The 26596-nt window shown below is 41.6% G+C and overlaps 1 protein-coding gene and 1 pseudogene across 6 annotated transcripts in view; one reads left to right on the top strand and one right to left on the bottom strand.

Annotated features, from left to right (window-relative positions):
- VPS13A (vacuolar protein sorting 13 homolog A) overlaps positions 1 to 25828 on the bottom strand; it is a 206911-nt gene extending 181083 nt beyond the window's left edge. For all 6 annotated transcript variants that reach the window (XR_009447628.1, XM_059656963.1, XM_059656964.1 and 3 more), the window contains exon 1: positions 25561 to 25828. Coding sequence is in view for 5 of the 6 variants with exons in the window: in XM_059656963.1 (XP_059512946.1) it covers positions 25561 to 25660 (100 nt within the window). In the remaining variant the exon portion in view is untranslated. The remainder of the gene's footprint in view (positions 1 to 25560) is intronic.
- Positions 18397 to 18931, top strand: LOC132212775 (ferritin heavy chain-like; annotated as a pseudogene).
- Positions 25829 to 26596: the final 768 nt, after the last annotated feature.

Below are 26596 nucleotides of genomic sequence, written 5' to 3'. Positions count from 1 at the left end.
ATAATGTCATGATAGATCTACAAGTGGCAGAGAGCTAAAGGAGGGCGGGGCAGCGAGCTATGAGCAGGTTGAAAGTAAACAAAAGGAAAAAGATTTCCCATGCAAACAATAAACAAAAGAAGGCAGAGATGTATGTACCTGTGTGTGCACGCTCACACTGCCATATACCATATGGCACTGAGTCGGCTCCAAATCCTGGTTACCACATGAATATGTGATATCTACAATGTCCTATCCTCAGTAGCCTTGCTCAGCTTTGAAGCTTTGAGGACTCATGCCTATGGCTTCTTTTATGAAGTCAATCCATCTCATGTGTGGTTTTCCCTCTTCTCCTGCCACCTTCTATTTTTCTTCCAGAATTATTGTCTTTTCGAAAGAACCCTGCCTTCACATGATATGAGAAAAATAGAACAACTTCAGTTTTGCCATTTTTGCCTCCAGCAATATTTCAGGCTTAATTTGCTCAAGGACCTACTTGTTCATCTTTCTAGTGGTTCAGGGTATCCATAAGAGCTCTCCCCCAACACCATATTTCAAATGAGTCATCTTTTTCCCCCATCAGCCTTCTTCATTGTCCAGCTTTCTCATCCACACATAGTAATTTAGAATATGAGGGTGTGGATGATCTTAACCTTGGTCTCTAATGATACATCTGTGATCTTTCCTAATTCTTTCATTGCTGCCCTTCCGAGTCTCGGCCTTCTCTTGATTTCTTGGGTGCTATCTCCACTTGAATTGATGACTAAACCAAAATAAGTGAAATCTTCAACAATTTCAATATCTGCACAGTCTATGTTAAAGTTATGTATTTCTTCTGTAATCATGATTTTTGTCTTGAAGTTCAAATACAGTCCTGCTTTGGCACTTTCTCCTTTCAATTCATCAGAAGTCATTTCAAACCATTGCTGCTTTCAGCCAGTAAGATTCTCACCTGCATATCTTAAGTTAATGATATTTCTTCCACCAATTTTCACTCCTTCTTCCTCTGAGTCTAGCCCAGTTTTTTATATCTGTTCTAGTACATATTTATAAAATATGGAGATAAAATGTGCCCTTGTCTGCTAATATAGGAAACCATTCTGTCTCTCCATATTCTGTCCTCACAGTGGCTTCCTGCCCACAACCAGAGGTTATGCATCAGAACAAGTAAGTGCTGAATCACACCCATTTCTTTCAGAGAAACCACAGCTTTTCATGATCCACACAAAGGCTTTACTATAGTCTATAAAACACAGACTAACCTTCATCTGGCAGTACTTGTTCTACATATGGTAGAAGCCTTTGCTGCATCACCTTGAGCATCACTTTATTTGTGTGGGGAAATTAGGGTAATGGTCCTATAGTTACTGTATTCTTAGTCATCTCCTTTCTTAAAAATTGGGATGTATACTGACCATTTCCAGTCTGTAGGCCATTGTTTTATTTTCCATATTTACTGACATATTCTTGTTAGGATCTTGACAGATTCAGTCTCTGTAGCTTGAAATAATTCTATTGGTATCCCATTTAACTGGTAATTTATTTCTTCCCAATACTTTCAGGGAAGTTTTCACTTCACTTTCTAGAATTACAGATTCTTTCTCACAAGAATCTTCTTCAAAACAATGTCCTACTTTTCTCTTTTCTGTACATATTTTTCAATATACTTTTTCCACCTTCCCTTTAATTTCTCCTGGTCAGAATATGTGCTTCAGTGGTAGATGTTCAGCCTTACTATTCTTTATTTAAATTTCGTGTTATTTTTTTAATATTCTGGTCACTTGTTTTTCCTTCTTTATTGTTCTTTCTTCTCACATTGACTATTATACTAGTTCCCTTTACCTCTACATGATAGTGGTTGAAAAACTGTATTCAGGGTTCTCACCCTGCTTTTGCCATCTTTTTACTTTTGCCTCTTGCCTGTCCTTAACAATTTTCAGTGTTTTTTCCTTAATCCATCTTGATTTTTTCCTTCCAGCATTGTTTATTCTCATCTTCCCTAATAATATTTCTAGTTTTAGTCCACACTTCTTCTGGTAGTCAGTCAATCAAATTAAACCATCTGTTTTTTATGTGGACTTCAAATCCATCATGAATGTTATTTACATCATATTTTGAAAGTATAATTATTTTCATGCTCTTCAGCTTTATTCTGTTTGATATTAACAGTTGGTGGTCAGTGCCTCAATCTGCTTCTGTTCTTGTTTTAGTGGAGAGAATGCAGCTTCTCCATCTCCTGCTTCCAATTACATAGTCTTTTTTATTTCTGTATTTACCATCTGGTGATGTCCATATATAGTCTTCTGTTCAGCTGTTTGAACCATGTGTTTGCAATGGACAAGTTGCTGGATTCACAGAAATCCACAAGCCAATTTCCTGCTTCATTTCTGACCCCTCATTTCCTACTTTTGCATTCCAATCACCTATAATTATCAGCATGCTTTGTTTTGAAGTGTGATCAAATTCTCCTTGGATATTGGCATGAGCTTCTGACTTCATCTCCAGCATATAATTAGGAGCACAGACTTGAGGGAGGGTTATGTTAACAGGTTTCCCTGTAAGTTTCATCAATATTACTTGGTCAGCCTTTACAGTGTATCCCCTATATGCCTGTCCTCTATATCACCTCAGTAGTGAAGCCACTCCATTTCTTCTGAGTTTGTCATGTCCAGAGTAGAACAATTTGTAGTTATCTGACTGGAAATGTTGCATTCCAGTCCATTTTAGCTCACTAATACCAAGCACGGCAATGTTTAGTTGTTCCATTTCTTCCTTTATAATTTTCAGTTTACCTTGGTTCATAATTATTACATTCCATGTTCTAACTGAATGTGTTGTACAGCACTGTACTTTACTTTTGCCTTTGTGCTCATCAGCCGCTAGACATCCTTCTGGCTTTGGTCTATGTTATTAGCAACAATGTTATTCGTATTTGTCCTCTGCTCTTCCCAAGTAACCATTTGAGTACTCACTGACCTGGAACTCTCACCTTTCAGCACTATCTCATATTTCATTTTGGACTGTCTCATCATAGGGTTTTCAAAGTAAAATAAAATGTAAAAAATAAGAAAAGAAAATGCAGCAGTGGTTTACCATTGTCTTCTGCTGTGCAGGGTAGGAGTCCAAACCACATGTGTTTGAATCCATGGTGTTGTAATCACCAGACAGACATACAAAATGTAGGTGACCATGTGGGTAGCAGAGATAGCTATACTAATACTAATGGCCTGGTGCACAAATTTTGTGCACATTAAAAGGGGATTAATTAGAGGAAATATCTTAATATTGCTATTTGCCCTTTCTCTATAATAGAAGTGTCAGAGATGAAAGAAAATTAGTAAAATGAAAATCTTCCTCCTGTCAGAGTCTGGGGCATGCTGCAGGGCCCAGAGTCAAATCCCCACCCACCGGCAGCGCCTCAAAATCACATGAGACCCAGACCCAGGCATTCCCATCTCCATTGGGCTAGATCCAGACCTGGCCAGCCCCCCTCCACCCCCCCCTACCCCCGACCCCCCCCCCTTCCCAGCCCTGCTGGGCAGGGGATGCGGTCTGAGGTCCCCATCAAGCCCTACTGGGCAGGGGGCATGGCCTGAGGTTCCCCAGCCTGGTGCCGGGATGGGGGGCGTGGCCTGAGGTTCCCTATTAAGCCTCACCAGCCAGGGGGGCGCAGCCTCAGGTCTCTGCTGATTGCTCGTTAATGCTCGTTACAGGAACTCGGCCTCCGCAGTGGGCGCAGCCATCTTGTGTTACGGAATCCCTGCCTCCACTGTGGGTGCAGCCATCTTAACTGTTATGAAGCGATAGTCAATTTGCATATTCCCTCTTTATTAGATAAGATTAAACAAAATGGGCTGCAAGTCAAAGCTACTATGACAGCCAAAGAAGGATATTCTATGATGACAAAAGGATCAATTCACTAAAAAGATATAATAATTGTAAACAGATATATATCAGGACTCAAAAATATATGATGCAAACATTGACAGAAATGAAAAGAGAAATAGATAGCTCTACAATAATACAACAAGACTTCAAAATACTGGTACAACTTTAATAATGGATAGAAAAAACAATATTAACAAGGAAATAGACGAATTGAACTTTATATAAAACATTCTACTCAACAACAGCAGAATACACAATTTTCTCAAGTCACATGGAACTTTCTATAGGATAGGTCACATATTAGACAACAAATCTGAATAAATATTAAAAGATTAAAATCATATAAGGTATCTTTTCTGATAACAATGGAATGAATCTAGAAATCAATAGAAGGAAAACTAAAAATTCCAAAAAATTAACACTTTTTAAAAAATATGTCTTTAATAATTTCAGAAAAGAGGAAAGAGGGAGAAAGAGATAGAAACATCAATTATGAAAGAGAATCATTGATTGGCTGCCTTCTACACGCCCCACACTGGGGATCAAGCCTGCAACCAGGGCAAGTGCCCTGACCAGGAATCAAAATGTGACCTGATGGTTCATAGGTCGATGCCCAACTATTAAACCATGCCAACTGGGGAACACACTTTTGTTGTTGTTGTTAATCCTCATCTGAGGATATTTTTCCATTGATTTTTAGAGATAATGGAAGAGAAAGGGAAAGACAGAGAGAAACCGATGTGAGAGAAACACAGCAATTGGTTGCCTTCTGCATGAGCCTCGATCAGGACCCAGGCCGGGGAGGAACCTCCAACCAAGGTACGTGGCCTTGACCGGATCCTTAGGTCCACAGGCCGATGCTCTATCCACTGAGCCAAATCAGCTAAGGCCAAGCAACACACTTTTAAGCAAGCAATGAGTCAAAGAAGAAATCACAAGAAAATGTAAAAGCAAGAAAAATTAAAATGAAAACACAACATACCAAAATTTGTAGGATATAGCAAAAGCTGCCCTGGGAAAGAAATGTATAGCTATGTTTGTTAAAAAAGAATGCATAACCCAAATCAACAACCTAAATCTGCATTGTAATGAAATAGGAAAGTATTAAACCCAAAGCTACTAGAGATCAAAATAATAAAGAATATAATAGAGATAAGCAAAACAGCGACAATAAAACCAATAGAAAAATCAATGAAATCAAAAGTTGGGTCTTCAAATAAATCAACAAAATTAACAAATCTTTAGTTAAGCTAAGAAGAAAAGAAAGAAGAGTCAAATAACTAAGATAAAAAAATGGGACAATACTACCAATTTTACATATATAAAAAAGACTGTAAGAGAGCACTATTAAGTACTGTATGTCAATAAATTGGATAACCTAGATGAAATGGATATAACCCTGGAAACACAACTCTAATACTAATAAATCTTAAAAATACCGATAATCTGGCTCTTTCATCATTGATGTTTCTATCTCTCTCTCCCTCATCCTTCCTCTCTGAAATCAATAATAATATATTTTAAAAAAATACCGATAATCTGAACAGAGCTGTAATTAGTAAGGAGATTTTTACCAATAATCAAGAACCTCACAACAACAACAAAAAAACAAGAACAGATGGATTCACTATGAATTCTACCAAACATTTAAAAGAAAACACCAATCTTCCGCAAACTCTTCCAAAAAACCTGAAATGAGAGAAATGCTTCCCAACTCAATCTATGAGGGCAGCATTAATTTAATACCAAAGCCATGTAACATATCCAAAAATTAACTCAAAACGGTCAAAGATATAAATGTCAGGCCTTAAAATTATAAAACTCTTAGAAGAAAGCATAGGTAAAAAGTTCCATGACACTGGATTTGGCTATGATTTCTTGGATATGACACCAAAAGCACAAGAAATAATACCAAAAAAGAGATGATTTGGATTTCAACTTTTGTGCATCATAGGAAACTATCAACAGCACAAAGATAACATAGGAATGGGAGAAATATTTATAAATCATATATACAGAATATATAAAGAACTCCTACAACTCAACAACAAAAAGCAATTAAAGAATGGCCAAAGGTCTTGAACAGACATTTGTCCAATGAAGAGATACAAATGGCCAATAAACACAGAAAAAGATGTTCAACATCACTAATCATTAGGGAAATTTGAATCAAAATGACAATGAGATATCACCTCACACTCATCATGATGGCGTCTATCAACAAAACAGGAAATAAACATTTTTGAACATGTGAAGAAATTAGAACATTGTGCACTGTTGGTAGGAATATAGTAAAATGGTGCATAGTAAAATGGTGCAGCCTCTATGGAAAGTAGTATGCAGTTTCTCAAAAATAAAAATAAAATTACCATATGAACCAGCAATTCCACTGGTAGGTATATACCCAAAATATTTGAAAACAGGGACTTAAAGAGATATTTGTATACCTAAGTCTATCGCAGCATTATTCACAATAGCCAAAAGATGGAAGCAACCCATGTATCCACTGACAGATGGATTGAGAAACAAAATGTGGTATAGACATACAATAAAATATTATTCAGCCTTAAAAATAACTGAAACTCTGACATAGGCAACAACATAAATGAACCTTGAAGATGTTAAGTGAAATAAGCTAAGTGCAATAAGCCAGACACAAAAGGACAAATATTGTATGGTAACACTTATATGAGGTACCTATCTCAGTCAAATAGAGAGAGACAAAAAATACCATGGTAGTTACTAGGGTGAAGGGAAATATGTAGTTATTGTTTAACTAGAGGCCTGATGCACGAAATTCATGTATGAGTAGGGTCCCTAGGCCTGACTGGCAATCAGGGACGATCTGTGGGGCAACCCGTGGAGTGATTGGAGGGGGGGAGTACCCACTGGCAACCACCTTGGCCCCTCCCACTCGCTGGCCCCGCTCCCAGCCCCGCCTCCTGCCGCTGCTGCTAGTCACCTCCCTCTGCGGGGTGACTGGGGAGCGATTGGGGGGCCCCCACTGGCACCTGCCTTGGCTAGCCTGGGGCCCGTGGGCTTGGGGCATTGAGCGTCTGCCCCCCTAGCAGTCAGTGCACGTAATAGTGACCAGTCTTTCCACCATTTGGTCGATTTGCATATTAGGCTTTTATTATATAGGACGGGCATAATATTTCAGTTTTGTGAAATAAAGAATTCTAAAGATAGATGGTGGTGATGGTTATATAATAATGTGAGTATACTCAATGCCAGTGCACTATACTAGTAGACTTAAAAATCGTGAATTAAGATGACAGTCTATGTTTTATCTTAGCACATTTTTTTGAAAGGGGGAGAGGGTAAAAAGAAATACTTTCTCAGGCACAAAAACTAATGGAATTTTTGCTAATAGACCTCCCTTACAAGAAGTGTTAAAAGTTTTCAGGTTAAACAAAAACTGACATATGCCGAAACCGGTTTGGCTCAGTGGATAGAGCATCAGCCTGCGGAATGAGAGGTCCCAGGTTCGATTCCGGTCAAGGGCATGTGCCTGGGTTGCGGGCACATCCCCGGTGGGGGGTGTGCAGGAAGCGGCTGATCGATGTTTTTCTCTCATCGATGTTTCTAACTCTCTCTATCTCTCTCCCTTCCTCTCTTGTGAAAAATCAATAAAATATATTTTTAAAAAAAACTGACATATGTCAGAAACTCTGATCCATAAGAACATGAGAAAAGAAATAAATTAAGCCTTTTGTTTTCCTTATTCTGAATAATCTAATGAAAATTGTTTAAAGCAATAATAGCATCAGTGCACTGAGTACAGCTTATGAATAAGTGAAATAAATGACAACAACATTATAATGGACAGAAGGAATAGATTGGGTTACTCTATCATAAGGTAACTCCACTATTTGTGAGGCAGTATAGTGTTATTAAAAGTGGAATTAGGAGGAACCAAGATGGCGGCATAGGTAAAAACATGTACTTGCTGCCTCTCACAACCACATCAAAACTACAACGAAAAGACAAAACATTGGTCATCCAAAACCACGGGAAATCTGGCTGAGTGGAAGTTTCACAACTAGAAAGAACAAAAAAAGCACATTGAGACTGATAGGAAGTGCGGAGGTGCGGAAGTGCAGAGGCACACGAGAAACGGGCTGGCAACTGGGTGCAATGTGGTTGTTTTTTTCAATCAGAAGGCAGATGCCATCTCCCGATTGCTCTGAACTCCAGTTCGAGGCGAGACTCTGGGGACCCAGAGTCATATGGGGAGAGGTTGGACTGTCTGGCAACAGGCTGGGACACGAGGGCAGCTTTCTCTCAGAGGTGCCCGCAGTGATCATTGTTCCTGTGCGGAGGCACAGATTGCGGAGATGCGGGGACCTCTCCAATGCAGGGCTGACTGGCAGCCATTGCTGTTTGCTCCGCCCTGGTGATTCCCAGAGAACTCGCCCCACCAAATTTATAACCCCACCCAAGCTGTGAGGAGAGACTTTTGCATATGAATGTCCCATCCTTTCGTAGCATAAAACCTAACAAAGTGCAGCTGGGTCAGAAAACTCCAAAGCTTCCAAAAGAAGGCCCAAGGCTCAGCAGCAGCAACTGGCCTTGCTTCACAGCTGGGCCTCATCTGGGCACTTCCAAACCCCAAACAAAGAGGAGGAATCTGCAGATCTCTCTGTAGCTCCTGCTGGGTAGTTTCAGGCAGTGGCTGACTTAGCACCTTCTTGGAGATCCAAGAGCCAGTGTACCCAGTAATCAGTGTGAGACCATTCAGATTACAACTCCTCAGATCCATAGGGGACACACTCAAGGGACAGACTCAGTGAGCACCAAAGCCCCCACTGAAGCAAGTCCTACCCCAGAAGGGTGTCTCCAGCACAGCAGTTTTTCCATTGTAGACACAGCTGGTCCTCACAGCCAATTGGCCTAGAGGTCAATTCCTCCCAGTGATACCAACAGCAATCAAGGCTTAACTACAAAGGACTGTGCACCCAGCCCACAAAGGGGTGCACCAAAAGTGCCCACCTTAGGTGATTGTGGAGGCTGACCCACTGGCCCTATAGGACACCTACCACACAAGGCCACTCCATCAACACAGGGAAGCAGCCAAAATGCAGAGACAAAGAAACAAGTCACAAATGAAAGAAATAGATGAAAGCAAACTACTGGATATAGAGTTCAAAACCACTGTTATAAGGTTACTCAAGAATCTTCTAGAAACCTCCGAGAAATTTAGTGAGACTCTCAAGGATATGAAAAAGGACCAATTAGAAATTAAGCATACACTGACTGAAATAAAGAATAACATACAGAGATCCAACAGCAGAATAGAGGATCGCAAGAATCAAGTCAAAGATTTAAAATATGAGAAAGCAAAAAACACCCAACCAGAAAAACAAAAAGAAAAAAGAATCCAAAAATATGAAGATCGTGTAAGGAGCCTCTGGGACAACTTCAAGCATACCAACATCCAAATTATAAGGGTGCCCGAACAAGAGAGAGAGAGAGCAAGATATTGAAAACCTATTTGGAGAAATAATGACAGAAAACTTCCTTTACCTGGTGAAAGAAAAGACTTACAAAGTCCAAGAAGTGCAGAGAACCCCAAACAAAAGGAATCCAAAGAGGACCACACCAAGACACATCATAGTTAAAATGCCAAGGGCAAAAGACAAAGAGAGAATCTTAAAAGCAGCAACAGAAAAACAGTTAGTTACCTACCAGGTAGTACCCATATGACTGTCAACTGATTTCTCAACAGAAACTATGCAGTCCAGAAGGGAGTGGCAAGAAATATTCAAAGTGATGAATAGCAAGAACCTACAACCAAGATTACTCTACCCAGCAAAGCTATCATTTAGCATTGAAGGTCAGAAAAAGAGCTTCACAGACAAGAAAAAGCTAAAGGAGTTCATCACCACCAAACCAGTATTATATGAAATACTGAAGGATATTCTTTAAGAAGCGGGAGAAGAAAAAGGTAAAGATAAAAATTATGAACAACAAAGTGACAACAAATACATATCTATCAACAAGTGAATCTAAAAATCAAGTGAATAAAAAATCTGATGAATAGAATAAACTGGTGAATATAATAGAATCAGGGGCATATAAAGGGAGTGGACTGACAATTCTCGGGGGGAAGGGGGGTGTGGGAGTGTGGGAAGAGATTGAACAAAAACCTTACACCTCTAGACGAGGTCAGTGGCGGGGAGTAAGGGCATGGAGTGGAGGGGAGCAATGAGGGAAAAAAGAGGAACATCTGTAATAATCTTAACAATAAAGACTTAATTTTTAAAAAAGTGGAATTAGACTAAATGTATAATGCAATTCTAGGCCAACCATTCAAAAAATGTAAAGAAATATAATTGATATGCTAAGAGAATTAAAAAAATGAGGTCATACAAAATGCTCAATTAAAACAAGAGAAGGCAGAAAAAAAGAGGAAGATTTTAAAAGCAAAGACATGCGACATATAGAAGAGCTACAAATATGATAGCTGTAAATCCATTAATCCAACTATAATCACTTTAGAGAAAATAATGATCTTAACATAATAATTAAGAAAGAGAGACTAGACAGAGTGGATAAGAAAACATAATTCAACTATAGCCCTGACCAGGTAGCTCTGTTGGTTAGAGCGTATTCCCCGTTAGCCCAAGATTGTGGGTTCAATCCCTGGTCAAGGCACATACAAGAATTAACCAATGAATTCATAAATCGGTGGATCAGTAAGTCAATATTTCTCTCTTCCTTCCTCTCTCTCTCTAAAATCAATAAATAAAATTTTAAAAAGATTTTAAACACCAATTATAAGGTATCTACAAGAAACCACTCTAAATATAAACACTCAATTAAAAATAAAGGGATCTGCCGAAACCGGTTTGGCTCAGTGAATAGAGCGTCAGCCTGAGGACTGAAGGGTCCCAGGTTCGATTCCGGTCAGGGGCATGTACCTTGGTTGCGGGCACATCCCCAGTGGGAGATGTGCAGGAGGCAGCTGATTGATGTTTCTCTCTCATCGATGTTTCTGATTCTCTATCTCTCTCCCTTCCTCTCTATAAAAAAATCAATAAAATATATTTTTAAAAAAATAAAGGGATCTAATTGAAACTTTACAGAGCATTTCATCCAACAGCAGCAGAATACATATTTTCTCAAGCTCACATGGAGTATTCACCAAGATAGACCACACTCTGGGCCATAAAACATACCTTAACAAATTTAAATGAATAGAAGTCATACAAAGTTTGCTTTCAGATCACAACAGAATTGAATTAGAAATTGGTAACAGAAAAAAAGATGAAAAATCATAAAACATGTGATTATTATTAAATAAACATTAGTTTTAAGTAACACATAGATCAGAGAAGACATCTCAAAAAAGGCTGGTACAATATTCGTAAATAAATAAATGTGATATATCACATAAATAAACTGAAAGAAAAAACCATATCATCATATAAACAGACACAGAAAAAGCATTCGATAAAATCCAACACCTATTTTTGATAAAAACTCTCAGGAAAGTGGGAATAGAGGGATCATACCTCAACATAATAAAGGCCATATATGACAAATCCACAGCCAGCATCATTCTCAATGGGCAAAAACGAAAAGCATTCCCCCGAAGAACAGGAACAGATAGGGATGTCCACTTTCACAACTTACTCAACATAATACTGGAAATCTTAGCCACAGCTATCAGTCAAGACGAAAACCTAAATAAGGCATCCAAATTGGAAAGGAGGCAGTAAAACTGTCATTATTCGCTGATGACATGATATTGCACATTTAAAAAAAAAACCCACAAAACACCCTAAAGACTCCACCAAACTACTAGATTTAATAAATGAATTTGGCAATGTAGCAGGATACAAAATTATCATCCAGAAATCTATGGCTTTTTTATACACCAATAATGAACGCACAGAAAGAGAAACTAAAAAGATATTTAAAATCACATTTACCACTGAAATAAAAAAAATTAAGATACTTAGGAATAAATCTAACCAAGGAGGTAAAAGACCTGTACTCAGAAAACTACAGGACACTGAAAAAAGAGACAGAGGAAGACATAAACAAGAGGAAGAATATATCATCTTCATGGATTGGTAGAATTAACATCACTTAAATGTCCATACTACCCAAAGCAATCTACAGATTCAATGAACTCTCTATTAAAATACCAATGGCATATTTTACAGATCTAAAACAAATACTCCAAAAATTATATGGAACTAGAAAAGACCCCGAATAGCCAAAGCAATCTTGAGAAAGGAGAACAAAGTTGGAGGAATCACAATACCAGATATCAAGTTATACTACAAAGCCATTGTACTCAAAACAGCCTGGTACTGGCACAAGAATAGGCATATAGGCCAACGGAACAGAGAACCCAGAAATTGACCCAAACCATTATGCTCAATTAATACTTGATAAAGGAGGCAAAAGCATACAATGGGGTCAAGATAATCTCTTCAATTAATGGTATTGATAAAATTGGACAGGTACCTGCAAAAAAATGAAACTAGACCACCAACCTACACAATACACAAGAACAAACTCAAAATAGATAAAAGACATAACTGTAAATCATGAAACCATAAAAATCCTTGAAGAAAACATAGCAAAATATCAGACATCTCACATAGCAAAATTTTCACTGATACACCTAGGGCAAGAGAAACAAAAAATAAACAAATAGGACTGTATCAAAATAAAAAGCTTCTGCACAGCAAAAGAAACCAGCATCAAAATGAAAAGGGAATCCATTGTATAGGAGAAAATATTTGTCAATGATACCTCTGATAAGCGGTTAATTTCCAAAATATATAAAGTACTCATACAACTCAATAAAAGGGAGACAATCCAATAAAAAAAAAATGGACAGAGAACCTAGACACTTCTCCAAAAAGGACATACAAATTGCCAAGAGACATATGAAAAAATGTTAAAAATCAATAATCATCAGAGAGATGCAAACTAAAATGACAGAGGTACCACCATCTCACACCCACTAGAATGGCTATCATCAATAAATCAACAAGCAACAAGTGCTGGCAAGGATGTGGAGAAAAAGGAACCCTCGTACACTGCAGGTGGGAATGTAGACTGACTGGTACAGCCACTGTGGAAAACTGTGGAGTTTCCTCAAAAAATTAAAAATGGAACTGCTATTTGACCTAGTGACCCCACTTCTAAAAATATATCCTAAGAAACCCAAAACACCAATCAGAAAGAATATATGCACATGTATGTTCAAAGCAATGTTATTTACAATAGCTAAGATTTGGAAACAGCCCAAGTGCCCATCAGTAGATGAAATGAATAAAAAAAAAACAACTGTGGTACATTTATAAAATGGAATATTATGCAGCTGTAAAAAAAAGAAGAAGAAGAAGAAGAAGTAGTATCTCTTACCCTTTGAGATAGAATGAAGGGGCCTGGAGAATATCATGCTAATGAAACAAGTCAGTCAGAGAAAGACAAGTATCACATGATCTCACTTATATGTGAAAACTTATGAACAAAATAAATTGACAAACAAAATAGATCCAGAGACATAGAAGCATGTAACAGACTGAGGTTCCTGAGGGGAGTGGGAGAGGAAGAGATCTACCAAAGAATTTATATACATACTAGAGGCCCGGTGCACAACATTCGTGCACTCTGGGAGGTCCCTCAGCCCAGCCTGTGCCCTCTTGCAGTTCGGGACCCCTCGGGGATGTTCGCCTGCTAGCTAAGAACATCTCTCTCCCAGTCCAGGGATCTCAAAGTCCCAGACCCTGCCTCCTTACCACCCACCTGCAGCAGAGGCAAGAGAGGCTCCCACTACTGCTGCTGCGCTCGCCAGCCATGAGCCCAGCTTCTGGCTGAGTGCACTGATCACCAGGAGGCAGCTCCTGCATTGAGTGTCTGCCCCCTGGTGGTCAGTGCACGTCATCGCGACTGGTCGTTCCACCGTTCAGTCGATTTGCATATTAGGGTTTTATTATATAGGACTAGAGGCCCGGTGCACAAAAATTTGTGCACTCGCGGGGGAGGGGGATCCCTCAGCCCGGCCTGTGCCTCTCACAGTCTGAGACCCCTCAGGAGATAACGACCTGCTGGCTTAGTCCTGCCCCCCGGGTGGCAGAGGGCAGGCCCAATCCCTAGGTGCAGCCCCTGGTTGGGCTTACAGCAGGGCCGATTGGGGAGTTGGGGCGCCGCCCCCTGTCATGCACAGAGCAGGGCGGATCGGGAGGTTGTGATGCCACCCTCAGTCACGCTCAGGGTAGGGCCAATTGGGGGGTTGGGGCACTGCCCCCTGTCACGCTCAAGGCAGGGTCGATGGGGAGGTTGCGGCGCCACCCCCTGTCACGCACAGAGCAGGGCCAATCAGGGGGTTGGGGCACTGCCCCCTGTCACTCACAGAGCAGGGCCCATCAGGGGGGTTGGGGCTCTGTACCCTGTCACGCACAGAGCAGGGCCAATCAGGGTTGGGGCGCCGCCCTCTATCACCTACAGAGCAGGGCTGATCAGGGGGTTGGGGCGCTGCCACTCTCACACTCAGGGGAGGGCCGATGGGGAGGTTATGGCTCTACCCCGTCACACACAGAGCAGGGCCCGTGGGGGGGGCGGGCGTTGGGGCGCCGCCACTGTCACACACAGAGCAGGGCCGATCAGGGGGTTGGGGCGCTGCACCCTGTCACACACAGAGCCGCAGGGTGATCAGGGGTTTGGGGAGCTCCCCCCTATCAGGCACAGAGCAGGGCTGATCAGGGGGTTGGGGCGCCTTCCCCTGTCACGAACAGAGCAGGGTGGATAGGGAGGTTGTGGCTCCGCCGCCTGTCACACACAGAGCCGCAGGGCGATCAGGGGGTTTGGGCGCTGCCCCCTGCCACGCTGATCCCGGTGCCGGGAGGCCTCGCAGCTCCTCTGATCCCGGTGCTGGGAGGCATATTACCCTTTTACTATATAGGATAGAGGCCTGGTGCATGGGTGGGTGCCGGCTGGTTTGTCCTGAAAGGTGTCCTGGATCAGGGTGGGGGTCCCCACTGGGGTGCCTGGCCAGCCTGGGTGAGGGGATGATGGCTGTCTGCAGCTGGTCACACATCCTTCAGGGTGGGGGTCCCCACTGGGGTGCCTGGCCAGTCTGGGTGAGGGGCTGAGGGCTGTTTTCAGGCTGGGGGTGACTGAAGCTCCCAACCGCTCCTTTTTTTCTTTTTTATTCTGGGCCAGCTTTAGCTTTGAGGCTTGGCTCCAGCTCTTAGGCCTCCGCTGCTGAAAGTAGGTTTCTGGCCTTTGCTTACAATGTTGCGATCCTGCTGGCTGAAGCCCGGCGGACTAAAGCAGGTTTCTGGGGTTTTGTTTAGCTTCTATATTTGTAACATAGTTGCTTAGAGTTGCAGCTCAGAGGCCTGCAGCGGCAGGCGGGGAACGTTGGAGTCCTCCGTCACTGAAGCAAGCAAGCCTCATGTTTCAAGCTGCCTGGCTGCTGGCCGCCATTTTGGCTGGAAGTTAATTTGCATATCTCGCTGATTAGCCAATGGGAAGGGTAGCGGTCGTACGCCAATTACCATGTTTCTCTTTTATTAGATAGGATATGCATAACCCATGGACACAGACAATAGTAGGGTGAAGGCCTGGGAAGGGGACGGGAGGAGAGGGGTCAATGAGGGGAAAAGGGGGGGCATCTGTAATACTTTCAACAATAAAGATAAATTTAAAAAAAAAATCTTGGGCATTGATGTCGGATGAATCTGTGCTCAAATCCCAGCTTTGCTGCTTATTATCTCTGTAATTTGGTTGCTTAATGTTTCTTAGCCTCCTTTTTTGTGTGTCTTTAAATTGAGGTAAAAGATATCAATTGGTGAGGAAAAGACTATTATAAAAATAACACTGAAAGATTAACATTTCAAAAACAGACTATGCAAATTAGTTAAAAACAAATCTGCGCTTCTAACGTTACATAAATGACAGGCATAACAACAAAAAATTACCAATTTGTCCACGTATTTTAATTTTAGAGAAAACAAGAGAAAGAAGGAGAAGGAATTCCCCTTTATCCTAGGTTTCGCTTTCCCAAATTTCTTTTAACTAGGGTCCCAGTTACCAGTATTCAACCGTGATCTGAAAATAATCAGTGGAAAATTACAGAAATAAGCAATTCATAAGTTATAAATTGTGCACTGTCCTGAGTAGCATCATGAAATCTCACACTGTCTTGCTCCAACTCTCTAGGTATCATCCCTTTGCTCAGTGTATCCATGCTGTGTATTCTCCTGGCTCATTATTGTCTCTTGGTAGCCAGCTAGGTTATCCAATTGACCGTCAGGATTGCAGTATTTTACTTAATAACAGCCCCAAAGTGCAAGAGTAGTGATACTGGCAGTTCGGCTTTGCCAAAAAGCAGTAAAGATCTTCCTTTAAGTGAAAAGGTATGTATGTACAGGGAAAAAAACAGTATATATAAGATCGGTACAATCTGCAGTTTCTGGCACCCACTAGGGGTCTTGGAACATATACCTTGTGGACACAGGGAAACTACTGTAATAAGAGGAGGCTGTAAAGTATAGGTACATAGGTACTCCATCTTACAAATGATAATTCTATCACACAAGCCACCCTTACTACTGCTTCTGCCTTTGAATTTCTAATACTTTTCTCTAAAGTATTTTTAAAAGGCACCTAAGTAGTGCCTGTGTTATTTGTTAAACAAACGAAAGGAAGAAAATATTTTGCTGTCCTACTCCACAGAAGTGAGTTATATATAATATCTGCAAAGTATTCAAAAATCTGTATTTATAACAAGTACCTACGACTGATTCTGTTGCAGCATAGCTCTGGAAAGAAATGTGAAATGCTAAAATTGTTTTTGGAAAGTTGGATGATGAATCTCAGATGAGTCTATGAAGCACTGCCACCTCCTTAAAAAGTTGATATAAGAAGAGTGGAGATTTGTAAATAGTAGTATACAAAGAGTATACCTGATCAACATCAAAATTGCCAAGAGTTGAGATAGAGCTCAATTTCTCTTTCCCTTCCCAAAAAATACTTAGAAGACACCAGCATTTAATATACTTAACTCTCTAGGATCCAGTAAAGTAGCACTGTTCAGCTACATTATAATTAAATAGGTTTTTGGAAACTCTCCACTCATATAAAACAACATTTCTAAGGAAAAAATGGATTCTAATTTCCAAAGAAAAATCTCAGAAACAAATTTTCAAAGTACTACCTACCCATTATTAAGTTTGGAATCACCCATATAACTCCTAAGTACTAATTTATACTATTATTATGTTAACAGTGAATTTAGCTGGATTACTACATAGAATTCTATCAAAGCATACATTTACAACTAATAGGTCTCTCTGACATTAGACCCTAAAATATTAAGTCCATAACCTTAACATTTTTCTTATGCAGCATCTAGTTTCTATTATTAAAATTTTCAAAGACTGTTCTTTAAAATCCTCTAAGTTTATAAAATATTACTTTTTAAATTTTCAATTTATTTTTAATTTCCAGCTTTTATTTAAAGCTTCTATACAGAAAACACTGACATGTTATTTTAAAATCTGATAAATACCCAAGTTAGAGGAATCACACTACCTGATTTCAAGACTACTACTAAGATAGTTATCAAGACAAATGTGGTATTGGTAAAAAGACAGACACACCAATCACTGAAACAATTACAATCCAAAACTAAACCGACACAATATAAAGTCTACTGATATTCACAAAAGTACAAAGATATTGAATAGACAAAGGATATTCTTTTCAGTAAATGATGCTAGAACAATTGGATATTTGCATCTACATGCAAACAAATGAATCTCAACCTCCAATCTATACCATACCTTATACAAAAATAGATCAGAAATCTAAATGTGAAATATCCTATATAATAAAGATGTAATATGCAAATGGTCATTTCATAACAACCAACCTAGTAATGACCAGATCACGGATCAGCAGGAGGGTAGGGCAGCGAGCTACAAGCAGAGAGCTGCAGGAGGGGGCAGGGCAGCAAGCTATGGGGGGAAGCGGGGCCGGAGGGAGCTACAGGAGGGCGGCAGCGAGCTACAGGTGCATGGATTTGTGCACAGGGCTTCTAGTAAAATTATAAACTTATAAAAGAAAATGTAGGAGAAAATCTTTATGACTTCAGGTTAGGCAAAGATTTCATAGATACACAATCAAAAGAATGACTCAAAAATTTTTAATGAACTGGACTTGATCAAAATTTAACACTTTTGCTTTGCAAAGACAAGCCCGGAAAAAGAGTGAGAGAACGTATTTTCAAGTTACATATCTGGAAAAGAGCTTGTATTCATAATATCTAAAGAACTCTCAATACCAGACAATAAGAAAACAAACACTTTGGATAGTCTTTGCAGAGTGGCCATGGGTTTCCTGCTTCAACAGTGCTTGGACAGAATGGGCAGTTCGACCAACGCAGCCTGCTGCCCAGATCCAGCCTTCTGCCACCTCCTCTCAGTGCCCTTGGACATCCCAAGGCCCCCACCACTGCTCCAGTGCTGCACAGCCCCTTCTCCTTAGCTGCCCACCATGACAACGACCAAGTTCACCTCCCAGGTGGGCCAGAACTACCACCAGGACTCAGAGGCTGCCATCAACCGCCGGATCAACCTGGAGCTCTATGCTTCCTATGTCTACCTGTCCATGTCTAGCTACTTTTACCAGGATGATGTGGCTTTGAAGAATCTTGCCAAATATTGTCTTCACCATCTCATGAGAGGGAACATGCTGAGAAAGTGATGAAGCTGCAGAATCAACAAGGTGGCTGAATCTTCCTTCAGGATATCAAGAAACAAGACCGTGATGCCTGGGAGAATGGGCTGAATTGCAATGAAGTGTGTATTACACTTGGAAAAGAAAGTGAATCAGTCACTACTGTACTTTGCACAAACTGGCCACTGACAAAAATGACCCTCACTTGTGTGACTTCTTTGAGACTCACTACCAGAATGAGCAGATGAAATCCATCAAAGAATTGGGTGACCATGTAACCAATTTGCACAGGGAGGCCTCTAAAACTGACACGGCAGAATATCTCTTTGACAAGCACACCTTGGGAAACTGATGAGAGCTAAGCCTTAGGCTGACTTCCCATAGCCAAGGAGGTGACTTGCCTGGTCATCAAAGCAGTATGTGCATGCTAGAGTTGCCTTTACCTTTTCTATAACTGGTATCATACCATCCACTCATGTCTTTCATTTGTACCATTCCTTCAAATAAAGTAATTTGGTACCATTACCCAAAAAAAGAAAACCAACACTTTGGAAAAGAGTTTGACAGTTCCTTAAAAAGTAATATGACTGCAATTCCACTTCTAGGTATATACCCAAGAGAATTTAAAACATATGCCCACAAAATACTTATATATGAACTAGAGGCCCGGTATGTGAAATTTGTATATGGGGGGGTGGAGGGGAGGTCCCTCAGCCCAGCCTGCACCCTCTCGCAATCTTGGACCCCTTGGGAGATATCTGACTGCCCCTGCGGGATCAGGACTAAACTGGCAGTCGGACATCCCTCTCACAATCCGGTACCTCTGGCTCCTAACTGCTCACCTGCCTGCCTGATCACCCCTAACCACCTCTGCCTGCCTGCCTCATCGCCCCTAACCGCCTTTGCCTGCCTGATCACCCCTAACTGCTCGCCTGCCTGCTTGATCACCCCTAATGCCTCTGCCTGCCTGATCACTCCTAACTGCTTGCCTGCCTGCCTGCCTGATCTCCACTAGCCACCTCTGCCTCGCTCCCCCCCCCCTTCCCCCACTGTGGCTTCATCCAGAACAGCCGTGGGCAAACTACAGCCCGCAGGCCGGATCCGGCCCGTTTGAAATGAATAAAACTAAAAAAAAAAAAAATGACCATACCCTTTTATGTAATGATGTTTACTTTGAATTTATATTAGTTCACACAAAAACTCCATCCATGCTTTTGTTCCGGCCCTCCGGTCCAGTTTAAGAACCCATTGTGGCCCTCGAGTCAAAAAGTTTGCCCACCCCTGGTCCAGAAGGACATCCGGAATGAAGTCCAGAAGGTCTTTCATCTGTCCAATCTAATTAGCATATTATGCTTTTATTATTATAGATGCTCATAGCAGCATTACCCATAAAAGCCAAAAAGTAGGAATAACTTAAATGTCCATCAACTGAATAAAGGATAAACAAATGTGATGTATTCATAAAATGGGATATTCTTAAGTCTTAAAAAGTAATGAATACTGATACATGCTACATGAATGAACCTCAAAAATATTATCAGTGGAAAAAAAAAAAAGAAATGAAAGGCCATGTATATTGTATGATTCCATTTAAATGAAATGTCCAAGCTGGCAAATCCATCAAAACAAAGTAGATTAGTGGTTGCCAGAGGTGAGGTGGAGGAAGATTAAGAATTTATAGTGACTATTAATGGGTATGAGGTTTATCTTGTGGGTGTTGAAAATGTTCTAGAATTTTTTTTTATGTATCTGTCTGATTTTCCCAACACCATTTATTAAAGAGACTGTCTTGACTCCATTGTATGCTCTTGCTTCCTCTGTTAAGTATTAACTGAGCATAATGGCTTGGGTCCATTTCTGGTTTCTCTGTCCCATTGATCTATATGCCTATTCTTGTGCCAGTACCAGGCAGTTTTGAGAACAGTGGCTTTGTAATATAGCTTGATATCTGGTATTGTGATCCCTCCAACGTTGTTCTTCTTTCTCAGGATTGCTGCGGCTATTTGAAGTCTTTTTTTATTCCATATGAATTTTTGGAGTGTTTGCTCTAGGTCTGTGAAATATGTCATTGGTATTTTAATGTGGATTGCATTGAATCTATAGATCGTTTTGGGTAGTATGTACATTTTAATGATGTTGATTCTACCAATCAATGAACATGATACATTCTTCCATTTGTTTATGTCTTCCTCTATCTCTTTTTTCAATGCCCTGTAATTTTCCAATTACAGGTCTTTTACCTCCTTAGTTAAGTTTATTCCTAGGTATCTTAATTTATTTGTTGCAATGGTAAATAGAATTGTTTTGTTTTTAGGTTCTCTTTCTGTGCGTTCATTATTGGTGTATAAAAAAGCCATAGATTTCTGGGTGTTAATTTTGTATCCTGCTACATTGCTGAATTCATTTATTATGTATAGTAGTTTCTTGATGGAGTCTTTAGGGTTTTCTATGTACAAGATCATGTCATCTGCTAATGAGAGTTTTATTCTTCTTTTCCAATTTGGAGATGCCTTTTATTTTTTTTTTCTTGTCTGGTCACTACGGCTAGCATTTCCAGTACTATGTCAAACAAGAGTGGTGAAAGTGGGCATCCCTGTCTTGTTCCCATTATTAAGGGAAATTATTTTAGTTTTTGCCCATTGAGTAAGATGTTGGCTGTAGGTTTGTCATGTAAGGTTTTTATTATGTTGAGGTCTGATCTCTATATTCCCACTTTGCTGAAAGTTTTTATCAGGAATGGGTGTTGGATTTTGTCAAATGCCTTTTCTGCATCAATTGATATGATTGTGATTTCTGTCTCTCAATTTGTTTATGTGATGTGTCACGTTTATTGATTTGTGAATATTGTACCAGCCTTGCATCCCTGGAATAAATCCCACTTGGTCATGGTGTATGATCTTTCTAATGAAACTAGACCACCAACTTACACCATACACAAAAATAAACTCAAAATGGACAAAGGACTTAAACATAAGATGAGAAACCATAAAAATCTTAGAAGAATCCATAGGCAGCAAAATATCAGACATATGTCGTTGCAATATCTTTACCCATACAGCAGCTCCTAGGACAATGGAAACTAAGGAGAAATACACAAATAGGACTACATAAAAATAAAAAGCTTCTGCACAGCAAAAGAAACCATCAACAAAACAAGAAAACCCACTGCGTGGGAGAACATATTTGCCAATGTTATATCTGATAAGGGCCTAATCTCCAAAATTTGCAGGGAACTCATACAACTTAACAAAAGGAAGATAAAAATCCAATCAAAAAATGGGCAAAGGACTTAAATAGACACTTTTCAAAAGTGGACATTCAGAAGGCAAGAGACATATGAAAACATGCTCAAAGTCAATAATCATCCAAGAGATGCAAATCAAAACAACAATGAGGTACCATCTCACACCTGTCAGAATGGCTATCATCAACAAATCAACAAACGCTAAGTGCTGGCGAGGATGTGGAGAAAAAGGAACACTGGTGCACTGCTGGTGGGAATGCAGACTGGTGCAGCCACTGAGGAAAACAGTATGGAGTTTCCTCAAAAAATGAAAAATAGGCCCTGACCGGATTGGCTCAGTGGATAGAGCATCAGCCTGCGGACTGAAGAGTCCCAGGTTTGATTCCGGTCAAGGGCCTGTACCTTGGTTGTGGGCACATCCCCAGCAGGAGGTGTGCAGGAGGCAGCTGATGGATGTTTCTCTCTCATCAATGTTTCTATCTTTATCCCTCTCCCTTCCTCTCTGTAAAAAATCAATAAAATATATTTTTTAAAAAAAATTAAAAATGGAACTCCCATTTGACCCAGTGATCCCACTTTTAGGACTATATCCCAAGAAATCAGAAACACCAATCAGAAAGGATACATGCACCCCTAGATTCATAGCAGCACAATTTACAATAACTAAGATTTAGAAACAGCCTAGGTGCCCATCAGAAGATGAGTAGATTAAAAAACTGTGGTACATCTACACAATGAAATACTACACTGCTGTAAAAAAAAAAAAAAAGGAACTCTTACCACATGGAACAGCATGGATGGACCTGGAGAGCATTATGCTAAGAGAAATGAGCCGGTCGGAGAAAGATAAATATCACATGATCTCACTCATTTGTGGAATATAATGAGCAATATAATCTGATTAACTAAAATAGATCCAGAGACATAGAAGCATGGAACCTCACATCGAGCCTCAGAGGGAAGGCAGGGGTTAAGAGATCAACCAGCTTTGGCTCAGTGGATGGAACGTCCAGATTCGATTCTGGTCAGGGGCGAGTATCTTGATTGCAGGCTCCTCCCTGGCCTGGGCCCAGCTCAGGGCTCGTGTGGGAGGCAACCAATCGATGTGTCTCTCTCACATGGATATTTCTCTCTGGCTTTCCCTCTCTCTTCCACTCTCTGAAGGTCAATGAAAAGTATCCTCGGGTGAGGACTAAAAAAAAAAAAAAAGAGAGAGAGAGAGAGAGAGAGAAAGAAAGAGAGAGATCAACCAAGACTCGCATGCATATAAGCATAACCAAAGGACACAGACAGTAAGGCGGCAGGAACATGTGCTGGGGGGGAGTGAGTAGGGAGAGATCAATAGGGGAAAAAGGAGACATGTGTAATACTTTCAATAATAAATATTTTTTTAATATTCTAGAATTAGACATTGTTGATAATTGCACAATGTTTTGACTATACTAAAAAATACTTTCCATGTTAAAAGGGTGAATTTAAAATGTGAATTAATATCAATAGAAAAAGAAAAAAATTAAATAAGCAAAAGACAAAGACACTTCAACGGAATATACAAACAGCAAAGAACAAGAAGTTCAACAACTTCAATTACTAAGGAAGTAAAAATTAAAACCATAACACTTTATCACTATGTACCTACTAGAATGGCCAAAAAAAAAAATTTTTTTTTTAAATGACACTACTAAATGCTAGAAAAGGTACAGAGCATTTAAGCACTCATACAATGCTGGGGAGACTTCAAAATGTAAAGCTACTCTGAAAAGCAGTTTCATTACTTCACATAAATTAAATATACACTTACCATATGACCTTGAAATCCCACTTTTAGGTATTTATCCAATGAAATAAAAATTTATGATCACACAAAAACCAGTACATGAATGTTTATGGCAGCTCTTCATAATTACCAAAAATTGAAATGTCCTTCAACCCATGCAGAGATAAATATTTATAGTACAATCATACAACGAAAGTACTACTAAATAGTATAAGAATGAAATGCCGATGTATGCAACACATGGGTAATTCTCAAATTCATTTTACATAAGAAGTTACGTGAAAGAAGTGAAACTAAAAGAAGCCAGACCCCAAAAGCCACATCATATAATTCCATTTACATAGCACTCTAGAAAAAATAAAACTGTAGGGATGGAGGCAAAACAGTGGTTCCCAGAGGAGGGTTGGGGGCTGGGTGCAATGGATTGCAAAAGGGCAGCAGAGGGAATTTGGGAGTCTTATTGGAACTCTTCCCTATCATGACAGCTAGTGTATACACATCTTTGCATTTGTCAAGACAGATAGTACTGTACATCACAAGGGTGAATTGTAATTTATGTAAATTTTAAATAATCAAATCCCAGGATAAATCCCAGCCTCCGTGTGTTGCCAGACCGGGACACCTTGTATATAGAATCAAACTTCCACTATAAATCAAAGTACACCACGAAATGTTCTTATGGCTTCCTTCTGAGGTTGGTGGAGACACGTTTTGTTATTTTAACTTTGCAAATGAGAAGCAGCACAGATGAAACAATATGCAACTTTCTGTTACTCATCAGAGATGTTGACCTAGCACTTATGTCCCTAGTTCTTTTAGTCTATTATGGAACGAGGTACCAAGATTAGTAACAAGAGGTCTTCTTTACGATTACACTATGTCATAGAGGAGAAAAAAAAATCAAGATTAAAAAGTATTTTAGAAGAAGTCTGAAAGTATGTCCATATTCAAGAATAGTTAATTTATTAAATACATACACACACACTATTCACACACACCAAAAAAATAAGTAAAAATAAAAAAATAACCCTAACCTTGGTCTGGGAGATTCATTTCATAAAGAAAAGGAATCTGACTTCTAAGGGCATGTTACAAACATGAAAGCACTAAAAATGAGGCTTTAAAGAAGGTAATGCACTGGAGTACACAGATACGAAGTAAAGCTTCGTCCTTCGCTGTCTAGGCAGCAGCGTGAAGCACAGGTTTCAGCCCTGTCTTTTGCAGACCTGAGAGGTTGCACAGCTGCACCTCGTTTCTTTAAAAAGTCCGTAATTCTCTCCAACCCACCACCCCGAAGCCTCACAAACCTACTAGTTAAGACCTTCCTGGGTCAGATTGTGAATTGAAAACACACAACCGCCCCTTTGGGCTATTCCGCACAGGAGTTTCGCTTTTTCTTATCAGCGGAATCCAGACGAGCAACCCCGTCGGCGCGGCCCGAGCACACACCCCGGCGGCCGGCAGCACGCAGAGGCCGGGGCAGGAAGGAAGAGGGCAGGGCGTCTTGGCCACCGCGTGTTGGCTTCACGTGCGGGGCGGCGTGCGACACTCGCGGGACCTCCGTCACAGCCCAAGGGAGGAATGACAGGGATGGAGACCGAGCACCGGTGCGCCTGGCTGCCGCCCCGCGCCCAGCACCGCTGCCGCCGGGCCACGAGGGGAGGAATCTGAACTCCAGACCCAGAGAGTCCAACTACGGGACCCCCGGCCACGCGGCTCGAAAAAAGAGGGCCTTTCCCCGCAGCACCCACGCCCCCTGCCCCTCCTGCCAAGAATAAACACCTCGCGGGCGAAGGCCTGGAACTGTCGCCCGGCTTTACGTAATTTGACCCCGGAGGGCGGTGGCAGGTGGCGACGCCGGGCCAGCCGGGGGCCCGAGGACCCAAGAGGGTAGGGCCCCGCTCGCGCAATGGGAGGCCGGGAAGGAGGCAGGACTGAGGGCCGGCGACCGTCTCGTTACCTCCCCAGATGCCCAGAGTGAGCTGGGACGTGTCCAGGTTCACCACATAGTCCCCCAAGAACCGGTTCAACACATCCACGACCACCGACTCGAACACCATCTTCCTCCGCCGCGGTGGGCACGGAGGCCGCCCCCAGCGCGCCTGCTTCTGGCGAGGGTCCTGCCGCACCCTTTCCTCGAGGCCGCTCGGTTCACCCGCTGCGGGGCAGCTCCGACCCGAGAGTAGCCCGTGCGGGACGCGCAGCCCCGCCTCCAGGCGGGCAGGGGCGGAGGCGGCCGCTCGGCGACGCGTGCGCAGCTCGGCGGGAGGGCGGGGGCGGAGCGAGGCGCGGGCGAGAGGGGGAGCCAGGGCGGCTGCGCCGCCGCCTCTCCGACGAGCTCCCCTTCCGGCTCCTCCCCCGTCGCCTGGCAACGGGGCGGAGTGTTCCCGACCCCGCCCCCACCTGGAGACTAGTGTCTGGGCGGGCCGGGGCGGGGCGCTTCGTCCTGCAGGGAAAGGCCCAGCCCTATCTGGGCGGCGGAACCCCTCCCCCGCAGGCACTTGGGCCTGAAGGTCCTGCACTTAAAAAAGTAAGGCGAGGTGGATCCAGCCCTCTCGCTCTTAGGTATCTTGATGGTTGTTCTCGGGAGCACCCCTGCCATTGTTACGGGTTCGGAGGCAGGGGCTCCTGGCTTTGCTGGCTTCCTGCGTCCCACCAGCCTGAATGTCTGCATGCCTCCCTGCAGTCTCCGAGCGCAAGGCGAGGACTTACCGCAGCTCACTTAACTTACCCGGCTGCAAATCGTGAATAAACTCAGGGTTGCAATTCTGCGCCCCTTCCCTGCATCTGAGATGGCACTGTTTTTTGATTAAAAAAAAAAAAATGCAGAGCCGCCTTTCACCCCATAGAAAGTACCTTCAGATTCAGAGTTAAAGAAATCAGTCAAGAATTAGAGCTAACTGAAGTTTGTGAGCAAGGTCCCAACCTTGATGGAGAATCGATATAGCGATGTGTGAACTTTCCAAAGTTTGCCAAAAGACACGAACAGACATTTC

This window comes from Myotis daubentonii, chromosome 11, assembly GCF_963259705.1.
Source record: "Myotis daubentonii chromosome 11, mMyoDau2.1, whole genome shotgun sequence".
NCBI classification, from domain to species: Eukaryota; Metazoa; Chordata; class Mammalia; order Chiroptera; family Vespertilionidae; genus Myotis; species Myotis daubentonii.
This window is presented reverse-complemented; position numbering and strand designations above follow the sequence as displayed.